Source organism: Eulemur rufifrons, chromosome 2 (assembly GCF_041146395.1).
Source record: "Eulemur rufifrons isolate Redbay chromosome 2, OSU_ERuf_1, whole genome shotgun sequence".
Classification (NCBI taxonomy): domain Eukaryota; kingdom Metazoa; phylum Chordata; class Mammalia; order Primates; family Lemuridae; genus Eulemur; species Eulemur rufifrons.
The window spans coordinates 48,019,114-48,030,728 of record NC_090984.1 but is presented as its reverse complement, the minus strand read 5'-3'; the positions used below and the strand labels follow the sequence as shown (position 1 = coordinate 48,030,728).

The 11,615-nt window shown below is 46.2% G+C and overlaps 1 protein-coding gene across 1 annotated transcript; it reads right to left on the bottom strand.

Moving 5' to 3' along the window:
- Positions 1-1,276: 1,276 nt before the first annotated feature.
- Positions 1,277-4,673, bottom strand: ELL3 (elongation factor for RNA polymerase II 3). Its single transcript, XM_069460790.1, has 11 exons — positions 4,516-4,673; positions 4,255-4,290; positions 3,799-3,911; positions 3,482-3,683; positions 3,312-3,391; positions 3,093-3,168; positions 2,442-2,625; positions 2,318-2,360; positions 2,031-2,202; positions 1,773-1,817; positions 1,277-1,689 (listed from the first exon to the last, which is right to left on the bottom strand). Exons 1-11 carry the CDS (start codon positions 4,645-4,647, stop codon positions 1,579-1,581), a joined length of 1,194 nt encoding a protein of 397 aa, XP_069316891.1. The 5' UTR covers positions 4,648-4,673; the 3' UTR covers positions 1,277-1,578.
- Positions 4,674-11,615: the final 6,942 nt, after the last annotated feature.

The following is an 11,615-nucleotide window of genomic DNA, read 5'->3' as shown; positions in this document are numbered from 1 at the left end:
TAAATAGCCACATAGTGGCTACCATATGATCACTGCGGCTATAGACTGACCAACTGGATCCATAGTTATCACCTCAATGTACTTTTCAGATTTCTCATCTCTTTATCTTGTTACCTGTTTATTACCCAGGCCCTAGCTTAGTGATTAGAACAGGTGAGGGGCCTTTCTTGTAAGGCTGTTTCTGGCCCTGCCCATGCCCTAAGAATGGGTTGCTGTTTATCCTTGCCACCTAGCTAAGCTTATTGCATGTTTATACCTCCCAAGGACTGTCCTCTGCCCAGAAATGCCCTGCCATGGGTGTGGCATCAGGTTGGGGTTCTCTCAAAGTTGTTTTAGGAATTGCTGGCACTGTTGGGTACAGCTTTCCCCCAAAGCCTAGGGTGTGGCCCACTAACCTCCCTCTCCAGTAGAACTGGGAAAAACAGTATCATTCCTGCTTGGGAGTGAAGCATCTACTTCTGCAACAGTGAGGAGCAAAAAGGATAGGACTGAATTGATCTCCTTTTGTTCAAATGAATTGAACCATTTCCTTCTTTGTAGGTAAATCCAAATCCTGTACAGTTATAGTTTTCAGTCACTGGATAATTCCAGATAGGAGCCCTAATTTTAGGTGATCCTACAAACCCCTATGTTCAGAAAAGGAGATCTTTCTTCCTATTATAATCTCTGGTTGTCAGACATAAGATGGAATTGATAGAGCCTTATAGCAAGATACACATCAGGGCCATGCATAGGGCATTTAAAAAGTGAAGGTACTGGCCAGTGGCTTATGCCTATAATCCTAGCACTTTGGGAAGGCAAGGCAGGAGGATTGCTTGAGCCCAGGAGTTTGAGGTTACAGTGGTCTATGATGATGCCACTGCACTCTAGCCCAGGCAACAGAGTAAAACCCTGCCTGGAACAAAAAAAAAAAAATGTCTAAACCATAATCTTGGATATTCTAAGAACACTTGGGCTGAGGACTGAGGATCCACTTTTATAGAGAGCCCCATTAGTAGTTCCTATGTATAGCCAGGGTAAGAATTACTGCCTTGGAAGATTTAAGGAAAACATACAACTATACAAAGGACACAGAACAGTCAGTTTTAATTTTTTAGCCATGTTTGTAAAAGAATTCTTTTAGTACATGGGTAACACCTAAGCCCTTTCCCATTATATCCAGGTGTGCTAGAAGTTCCTTTAGCTCTGTTAGCAAAAGTTTTCATTGTTTCCTTAGGGAGGCAACCAGGCTAAATTCACTTTTTAGTTTGTCTAATGTCCTGAAGTTATCTTGTCCTAGAAATGATGTCAGTTCTTACTATTTGAAAATTACTTGGCTGAACTAAAAGTGAAGAAGCCAAGCCTCTGCTACTGTTCCTAGACTGCTGGGTACCGCTGTGGAGTCCTGGCACACTGCCTATACCCTAAAAATTAAAATATGGCAACAATGAAAACCAAGCCTCAAGAACCTAGAGCAGCTCTGTACTTGCCACCATGGACTCTAGTGGTCAGCATAGGGAAAGCAGATATTGCACTCTAGTTTATAGCTATATTGTTCCTATATCACTGAGCAGAGGGTCAAGAGCCCTCTTGACAGCTTCAGCTGCCCCTGTTCTTTTCCTCAAATTCCAGGATGAGACCTTTAATGTGGGACAATTTCTGATGCAGGTACTCACAGCGACGTTTTTCTTCCCTGTAACCTGGGTACCGCTGCAGAGAAAAAGAGCATCCATGTCAAAAAGTAAAAATCTTCATTTCTACCTTTGTGCTTCCATTCCCAAACCTTGTCTTACCTTCCTGAACTTTTTATATTCCTGGACTATCTTATCTTCCAGCACCTGAAACAAAATACTAGCACTGAGTTCAACATTAAAAAATTAGAGGGAAGTAACTTCCCTTCTCATTCTACCAAATGATACAGACTAATTTTTCTCTCAAAACAGGTTTGCTTGTCACTTTGCTTAGTCACTGAACAAACACAGGCTTATGGGTAGTTAGCAGGGGGTTAATGGCCAGTAGAGCTGGAAAGCCAGCCTGGGTCCAGTCCTTACCTTATGTTCTGGAGTTCCTCGCTGAACTCTCTTGATCTCTGCTCCCAGCTCTATGAACCTTTGGCTTGCAGCCCCAACACGGGCATGCAGGATCCGGTATTCAGCATAATCTGTCTCAAAGTCCTGCTCATAAGCATGTTGTTGTTCTGCACTGTGGATGGCCCTGTATTGCCTGCCAGGAGAAGAGAGTTGTCACCTTTAATTTCATTGCCACCAAAAGCTCCCAGCTTCTAGGAAGTTTATATACACATAAGGCTTGATGAAATTGGAAATGGCAGGAAACTCACAGGAGGTAATCTGGTACCTCTTCTGGGCTTGGAGATTCAGAGTCTAGGAAGGAAGCAAGAAAACACAAAAGTGGTGATAGGTATTTTTTTCATTGGCATTTTAACCCTCCTCTTATTAACTCACCTGCTTGAACTGAGGCACTGTGCTCCAGGCTGGGATCCATGTCTTCATCCTTGTCTTCTTCCTCCCAATCTTCTCCCTCTTGTAAATCCTGATTGGGTAGCCCTTGTAGGGGACTTGGAGCTAGAGGCAGAGCTCTGAACCTCTTTTCCTCTAGTTCTATAGTGGCTACAGGAGCTGAACGTTTCTGTTTGAGGAAAATATTCATGTGACATAAACAGTCAGCCAGGAGCTTCCTATTCTGTTCTTCTCTTAAAAATTCCTCCCATGTAACAAGCTCCCTAGCTTTGCGAAGTGGCAGTGTCATAGCCATTGAGGTTTCTTATCCAAGGTACAATTATTGCTAATTGGAACAAGCTCCCAATTTTTATTTAATTTTATTTTTTTGAGACAAAATCTCACATTGTCACCCAGGCTGGAGTGCAGTGATGTGATTGTAGCTCACTGTAACTCCAAACTCCTGGGCTCAAGGGATCCTCCTGCCTCAGCTTCCCAAGTAGCTAGGACTACAGGCATGCATGCCTGGCTAATTTTTAAATTTTTTTTGTAGAGATGGGGGTCTCACTATGTCTCACTCCGGGCTGGGTGCTCCCAGTTTTTAAATTTTAGCTTTACTAAACTGCTCTCTAAAAAGCCCTTGCCATTACGACTTACCTTGTCTAGACATTTCCGGCTGGTAGAGGAAGACAGTGCCTGATCAGGCTCTCTATTTGGAAGATGGGCCTGGTTCCTAGGATATTTTAAGGGAATGGTAGAGATGAAGACCAGGGTAGGAGGTGGGGCTAGATCATCTATTATAGTATTTAAGGGTGGAGATTAGAGAGGAAGACAATACCCAGGCTTCCCATGTTAGTCCCACCCTGTTCCAGTTACCTCACTTCCCACTGTGCCATGTACTCCCTTGAGGATCCTGGGAGTGACTGTCCTTGGTTGATTGCCAGTGGATCTGACACCTGGTGGGGAAAGTGGCCGGAAGCACTTGCCTCCCTGGACTTAAGGCTTTACTCCACCTTATCAAAATTCCCTGCAGTTTCTGGCCTCACCTCTTCTACTGACATCTGTGACTGTGATACTGCATCTCCTTCAGAATAGTCTCTTGTGTTCTGCCAACTCTCAGGATGTCGGGCATCTTCAGTAAGGTTGTGTCCCTGAGCTGAAGATCGGGCTGGGATGGAATCCATGGCTGCCCAAACAGTGAGGCGCTCCCTGAGTGGGCCCAGGCAGTGCAGGCGGTTAGGCCCAGATCTGGAAAGGAGTGGTGGGGAAAAACAGGAGGGTGAAGAATTTTTAAGCACCTCTCCACATTCCCCTCCCCCACTTTCCACAAACCCTTTTATACCTGCTACCTGTTCCATCTTACCTGCCTAAACGTTGGCACACAAGATCCAAGCTACCACCAGTGCCTTCCTGGCCACACTGAGACACTATGAAGGAGAAGAGGCAGGACGAGCCAGGGCCTGGGAGCCTCAGATACTGGAGGTGGAAGGGGGGCGGTGAGCCCTGTGAAGTCAGCCCCTCCCCCTCCTGCCAACGCCACTCCTCCCTAAGACGGAAGATGGATCCCATGGGGCTCGTTAGCACACCAGGTGCAGCTGGGCCTGAGTTCCCCAGGAGGCCGAAACGGCACAGTCCCCTCAACCACAGTCTCCTGGGACCACACAACCCCAACAGTCCTCTTGCCCCACTTGGGGTTCAGTTCTCGGAACTTCCTCAGACTGTGACCACTGGCAGCCTCCCGCCCTTACCACACCTTCCTGGACCCACGTTTGTGCTTCCTCACCCTCACCTCGCTCACACAGCCTGGGCCTGCACTTACCCCTCGGTGGCCTTGGAAAGCGATCACTGGCTGTACCTGCGGGCAGAGCACAGACGCGAACTGAGCGCAGGTGAAGCGGAGTCCCTAGAATCCGGGGTCAGGGGCCCGAGGGCACCTGCCTCGCGGGCTTCACTTGGAGAGGTGGGGAAGCCGGAGCCTGCGGATGCCGCGCCTCTCTCCCCAGGTCCCTCCTCCAGGGTTGCCGGCTGAGGCCCATCGTCCCGAGTTATAGGGCCTAGGTAAGAAGGGGGCCGGCCGCACCTGTTGCCGGGGACACTCTTGCAGAGCCCGCAGCGCCGCGTCGTTGAGTCTGAGCAGTAAGAGGCTGGTCCGGGGAGCAGAAGAGAAGCAGAGTCGGAGCTTCCCGCTCAGAGGTTCCCGGACTTCCTCCATGGCGGTAAGTTCGAGCGCAAGCAGAACGCGAGCCACAGGCGAGGGCCACCACCGCCACCTCCGCTGTGTAGGGCTCGGCTGGCACACCGGGTAGCCCAGGTCTACCCGCCCTCCGCCAGGAACCCGCCCCCGGCCCCACCCCCAGCCGGCGCCACCCCTGATGTTTCCCAGCCGTGTGGGTGGCGCTTCGCCCTGCAGGGCCATCTGCGGGGACTTCTGCAGTTTCTTCTTGGATTAGCCCGAATCGCATTGGGCTTTCGGAAGGGCTATTCCAGTGCTACGGAGAAAAGAGTCTGCGGCCAACATCTGAGCTCTCATCCAGAATGCCCAGTCCTGCCTCAGTTTCCGCAGCTACCTCGAATTCAGAGTTGCCGTCTTTCAGTGAAAGTTGAACCTGCAACCCCTTGAGGGTTTCAGCCACAGAGGAGCGGGAGAGAGCACCTGGTTGGTAGGCGGGCTCAGAGGTTCGCGCCTCCGAGGCCGTGAGCCCTAGAGACCCGAGGAACCAGAGGTTGGCAGCCCCGAAGGGGGACCCAATTCAGCCCTTTTGTTTTTCCCCAGCCTCGGGGTGGCAGCGGATCTGAAGCCAGTTCCTAACTGTGGCTGGAGAAGCTATCCGGCCCTGTGGTTGTGGTGGAGGCGGTGAGGCTTGGTGGTCGCAGGCCAGAGCGCCCCTCATGGTTGGGGGGGATGGGGAGCATGGGTGGTGGCAAGAGAGTTGCAGGGCGGAGGAGAGCCAAAACTCAGTCCCAGTTCTCACCTACTGGCCTAAACACATGTGACGGTGGCAAGAAAGGGAGCTGGCTTCCTCCCTCAGGAAGGCCCGAAGGTGCCCTAAAATTGCCAGGCACTCCGGAGGTCCAGATCCTGTGCAGTGAGACCTCAAGATCAACATCAGCCCAGCCCTTGTTGTCTACACTTGTTCCTATTTGATTATGTTTCCCAAGAGCCCAGATGTCCTCTTTCCTAACCAGGATCCCTCTGTTAATCCCTAGACCTGCATAATCCCAAATGACCTTAATGCCAATCAAATTACCTATACATTTGTCAAAACTCATCAAACAGTGCACATAAAATGTGTATTGTATGTAAACTATATTTCAGCAAAGTTGATTTTAAAAACCAGTGAAATAAACCTCCAACTCCAACGACAAAAACATTTACCTGTCCATCAGGGCTTTTTGTTTCTCTGGATGACAGTTTGCTAATTTGATGAACAGTTGTGTTAATGGGTAAAGCTGGTCTCCCGGGCTTCCTTTTCTTTTATTAGTAAGATGACATCTGTGGCCTTTTGTAGGATTTTCCTAGATTTAAATTCAAAGGAGAGACTAGAATGGTGAAAATTTCGGGGGGCAGGGGGGGGGTTGCCGGCGGCACGCGGGGGTGGAGAATACTGTAAGAACAGGCAACTGGGGAAGACATTTGGTAAAGGGAGAAGGGAGCTACAGATCTAACATTTGTTGGGTGTCCATTGTGTGTCAGGACCTTTGCCTCTTATGTAATCCCTACAATAGCTTTTTGGAGTGGGTATTACTATTACATTTCTCATTCATTCATTAAACAAATATTTGTTGAGTACTTACTCTGAACTAGGCACTGTATTAGACACTTGGAATAATCAGTGAGCAGATTCTTGCTTTGGCAGAGCTTACATTCTAGAAAGGAAGGAGACACTATAAACAAACAGGAGAAATAAACATAAGAAATATAGTATATATTAGAAGGTGATAAGTGCTACAGATAAAAAAAAAAAAAAAAAAAAAGAGGCCCTGCACGGTGGCTCATGCCTGTAATCCTAGCACTTGGGAGGCCAAGGTGGGCAGATTGAGTTCAGAAGTTCAAGACCAGCCTGAACAAGAGCGAGACCCCTTCTCTACTAAAAAAACAGAAAGAAATTAGCTGGACAACTAAAAATATATGGAAAAAATTAGCTGGGCATGGTGGCGCATCCTATAGTCCCAGCTACTCGGGAGGCTGAGGCAGGAGGATTGCTTGAGCCCAGGAGTTTGAGGTTGCTGTGAGCTAGGCTGATGCCACAGCACTCTACCCCGGGCAACAGAGTGAGACTCTTGTCTCCAAAAAAAAAAAAAAAGAAAGAAAGAAAGAAAAAGAAAAAATGAGCAAGGTAAGAGGGTTTGGGAGTAGGGGAGGAGAGGGTGACAGTGACGGTATACTAAATAAGGTGGTCAGATAAGGCCATCTGAAGAAGATGAAATTTGAACAATTCCCTAAAGGAGGTGAGGAGATTGGCTAAGCTATATGGTTGTAGGAAATGCTTTCCAGGCAGAGAGAACACCCAGAGTGTGCCTGGAGTGTCTGGAGAAAAGATGAGGCTAGTGTAACTGGAGCAAGGTGAATGAAGGGGAGAAGATTGAGAGATAAAGGCAGGAACAGAAAGAGCTGGGACAGACTAGATCATGGAGGGCCTTATCAGTCACTGTAAGGACCTTGGCTTTTACTTTGACTGAAATGGGAAGTCACTGAAAGGTTTTGAGCAGAGGAGTAGGAGTAACACGAAGTCACTTCTATTTTAAAAGAGTCACTCTGGTTACTATTTTGAGAATAGAGTATAGTGGGACAAGATAAAAGCAGTATGACCTGTTAAGAGGCTATTTCGGCTACCCAAGCTGAAGATGGTAGCCTCTTATAGCAGGTAGGAGAGGTATAGAGGGTTCTGGATATATATTGGTAGAGCCAACAGGATTTCCTGATGGATTGAATGTGATGTATGTGAGAGAGATGACATCAAGGATGACTCCAAGATTTTTGGCCAGAACAACTAGAGAGATAATTGCCATCAACTGAGATAAGGAAGACTTGGAGTGTAGCAGGGTTAATTCTGAACATGTTGGGTTGTCCATTAGAATCCTCATGGGGATGTGGAGTAGGCAGTTGTAAATACAAGTTTGGAGTTGGTGAAAGCTGTCTGGGTTAGAGCTGTAAACTTGTTAGTATCAAACATACGGATGGTATTAAAAGCTATGAGACTGGATGAGATCACCAAGGAAGGAGAGAGGAGCCCCAGCAGGGGTGGAGAACCTGCAGTTTTAAGGCCACATGTGGCCTTCTAGGTCCTTAAGTGTGGCCTTTTGACGGGAATCCAAATTTTACAGAACAAATCCTTTTTATTAAAAGTGGTTCGGCAGAGAAAGATGAAGCTTTCCTTGCCTCCTTTGGTGCTTAAAAAAGAACAATCTTGCAATCAGAAGGCCACAGGATCCCCACTCCTGCAGGGGGCACTCCAATCTCTAGAAACAGGTCAAGGGGGAAGAAAAGCAGCCAACTGAGAGAAGATGACCAGTGAGGAAGGAGGAAAACCTAGAGGCTGTGATGCCCTGAAAGCCAAGTAAAGAAAATGTTTCAAGGAGAACAGTGTCATCAGCTGTGTCAAATGCTACCTATAAGTCAAGTAATAGGAAGATTAAGAATTGACCATTGTGATGAAACTGTTTTAAAATTGACAGTAGTGATACTTGTACCTATCTGTGAATATACTAAAAATCATTAAATTATACTCTACATTTCAAATGAGTGAATTGTATGGTATGTGAGTTATATCTCAATAAAGCTGTTGTTAAAAAAAAGAATTGACCACTGGATTTAGCAATGGGGGTTCACTGGTGACCTTAATAAGAGCAGTTTTGGTGAAACTGTGGGGATCAAAGGCTGATTGGAATCAGTGTAGAGAGCATGGTAAAAAGGAATACACCAAGAATATAAGAAACCTGAGTTTTGCCAAATATGGGGGCAAAGAAATAAGAGTTAATTGGTGGGGGAAATAGGATCAAGAAAAGGTTTTAAGATGAGAGGAACAGTGTGTTTGTATGTCGATGGAAATAATTTTGAGAACATCCCCAACACTTTGATGATGTAGGAGAGAGGGGAGGATAACTGGAGTGGTGTCCTTGAGTAGGTTAGAGAGGATGGATCCACTCAGAATTATCTTTATATAGGAGCATGGGCAGTCCATCTATTGTAACAGGCCACAGGCAGAGAAAGTTTATGCAGGTGCAGAGGTAAGGAGATGTGGTGGGAGTCTGTGGAAATTCTTTTCTAATTGCTTCCATCTTCTCAGTAAAGTAGGAAGCAACTGAAAGAGATGATATGGAAAGAGTAATGGGGGTTAAGATGTGAAAATGGTGTGAAATAATTGCCTGAACGTGTGAGAGAGTGAGTAAGGAATGTGTCAAACACTAAGGACTGATGAGAAACCTGAGGCTTAGAGAAGCTAAATGGCTTACCCACTGTCACAAAGCAGAAGTTCTAAACCTGGGCCTGCAGATCATAGAATTCAAGGAGTCTATGAACTTGGAAGGGGGAAAAGTACATCTTTATTTTCATTAACCTCTAATAGAAATTTAGCATCTCACTGAGCATGGTGGCTCGAGCCTGTAATCCCAGTGACTCTGAAGGCTGAGGTGGAAGGATTACTTGAGCCCAGGAATTCAAGGCTGTATGTAGTGTGCTAAGATCCTGGCACTGCACTCCAGCCTGGGTGACAGAGCAGGACCTTGTCTCTAAAGAAATAAAAATTAAAAAAAAAAAAAAAACTTACCATCTTAAGCATTTTTAAGTGTATAGTTCAGCAGTGTTAAATACATTCATGTTGTTGTGTAACTAATCTCCAGATCTCTTTTCATCTTGCAAAACTGAAATTCTGTACCCATTAAACAAGTCTCCATTTCCCCCTCCTTCCAGCCCCTGGCAACCACCCTTCTGCTTTCTGTTTTTATGAATTTGACCAGTCTCGTTACCTCATACAGTAGTCCACTCTTATCCAAGGTGGATATGTTCCCAGCCCCCCAATGGATACTGAAACTACAGGAAGTTCTGAACCCAGTTGCTGTCAGTCAGAACACGTTTCTGTTCATGTCCTCCACCCACAAATTTAATGCCTTTTCCATCTTAACTAAACACTTATCACACATTGGGGTTATAACTCTTGCAGTGTGAGGTGAGACGGCAAAACTAACATGAATTTCTTTTTCCTTTTTCTCAATTTCACAGATAGGAGATTCATTCTTATTGTAGATCTTAGCAACCTCTGCATATGATTTTTTTTCTTTCTTTAAGTTGAGAACTTCCATCTTTTCACTTGAAGGAAGCAATTTAAGCTTCTCTTTGGCAAATCCAAATTGCCAGCATCACTGCTCTTGAGTTTTGGGGCCATTATTAAGTAAAATAAGGTTTACTTGAACACAAGCACTGTGATTCTGCAGACAATCTGATAAACTATATGACTACTAAGTGACAAACAGGCAGGTAGCATAGACAGCAGAAAGTGTGGATACGCTGGCAAAGGGGAAGATTCCCATCCTGGGCAGGGTGGAGTGAGAACACAAGATTTTGTCATGATACTCAGAACAGCTCGCAATATAAAACTTAGGAATTGTTTATTTCTGGAATTTTCCATTTAATATTTTTGGACTGCTGTTAAACATGGGTAACTGAAACCACGGAAAGTGAAACTGCAAATAAGAGGGGCTACTGGGCCGGGCGCGGTGGCTCACGCCTGTAATCCTAGCACTCTGGGAGGCTGAGGTGGGCGGATCGTTTGAGCTCAGGAGTTCGAGACCAGCCTGAGCAAGAGCGAGACCCCATCTCTACTAAAAATAGAAAGAAATTATATGGACAGCTAAAAATATATATAGAAAAAATTAGCCGGGCATGGTGGTGCATGCCTGTAGTCCCAGCTACTCGGGAGGCTGAGACAGGAGGATCGCTTGAGCTCAGGAGTTTGAGGTTGCTGTGAGCTAGGCTGACGCCACGGCACTCACTCTAGCCTGGGCAACAGAGTGAGACTCTGTCTCAAAAAAAAAAAAAAAAAAAAAGAGCGGCTACTGAATAGTGGATTCATACAGTATTTGCCTTCTGTGACTGGCTTATTTCATTTAGCATAATGTCCTCAAGGTTCATCTATGTTATACCATGTGTCAGAACATCCTTCCTTTTTAAAGCTGAATAATATTCCATAGTATGTATATGCCACATTTTGTCTATCCATTCATTTGTCAATGGGTACTTGAGTTGCTTCCACCTTTTGGCTATTGTGAGTAACGCTATGAACATGGGTATACAAATATCATGTATTTTTTAAATGTATTTAAAACACTATTCTGAGAAGGGGTCCATAGGCTTCGCTAGACTTCCAAAGCGGTCCCATGGCACATAAGAACCCAGTGCATGGTCTGGCCAGGATTGGAACTCAGGCCATTTGGCTCCCTTTCCACATTCATGAGGTCATGCCGCATCAGTAGCTGGTACTCAGCCACAGCAGGGCAGGTTCTGCATTATAGCATACAGGGGAGGAGGAAGAAGACATCATCCAGATGCGCATGTGACCCTGTTCCCTTACAGTTATACTTTTGGTCTTCTTACCCTTTTCCCTTCCTCCTGGGGTTCCTGTCCATTGGACCTGGCGATGTTTCTTTCCTCACCAGTGTCTGTTGGGCCTATGGCCCTGTGGCCACTGCAGGTGTCACTTTGCGCTGACAGTGCTCACTTTACTGGGAGCTCCATATTCCCCCAGGGACTTGGGGCTGTTGTATAGAGAGTACACTTTAATAGATGGCCCCAGCACAAGAACTTGAAGCCCTGTCTTGATTCTAGCAGGAGTAGGGTAATGCATATTTTTCAACAGGGTAGCAGGGGATAGCCTAGACCTTGCTTTGTGTTAGCTCCTTGCCTCTGAACTTCTGCCCAAAGGGCTGAGGGAAAATAATATGGACAGATAAAGGCTGTTGTAGACAAAATGGTTGGCAGGATCATGCAGCAGCTGAAGGTCTTGGTAAGCAGGCAGTGCGCTGGAGAGGGTGAGAAGCAGAGAAGAAGGTGAGAATGGGAAGGGTTTGGAGACTGTCAGGGAAACTTGCCCTATCTTCCTGGTGTCTCCCAAAGGAGAGGAAAGGAGATAGAACTTATGAATGTCTGAATAATTTAAATGCAATTCACCTGAACCAAGAGAGAAG

Bases quoted from the DNA above. Each gene is read 5' to 3' on its own strand.
- ELL3 (XM_069460790.1), bottom strand. From the start codon at position 4,647: ATGGAGGAAGTCCGGGAACCTCTGAGCGGGAAGCTCCGACTCTGCTTC. The intron at 4,291-4,515 runs GTGCGGCCGGCC...CTCTGCCCGCAG, and splicing joins AAGAGTGTCCCCGGCAACAG to GTACAGCCAGTGATCGCTTT. The intron at 2,203-2,317 runs GTGAGTTTCCTG...TTCTCCTGGCAG, and splicing joins GAGGTACCAGATTACCTCCT to GCAATACAGGGCCATCCACA.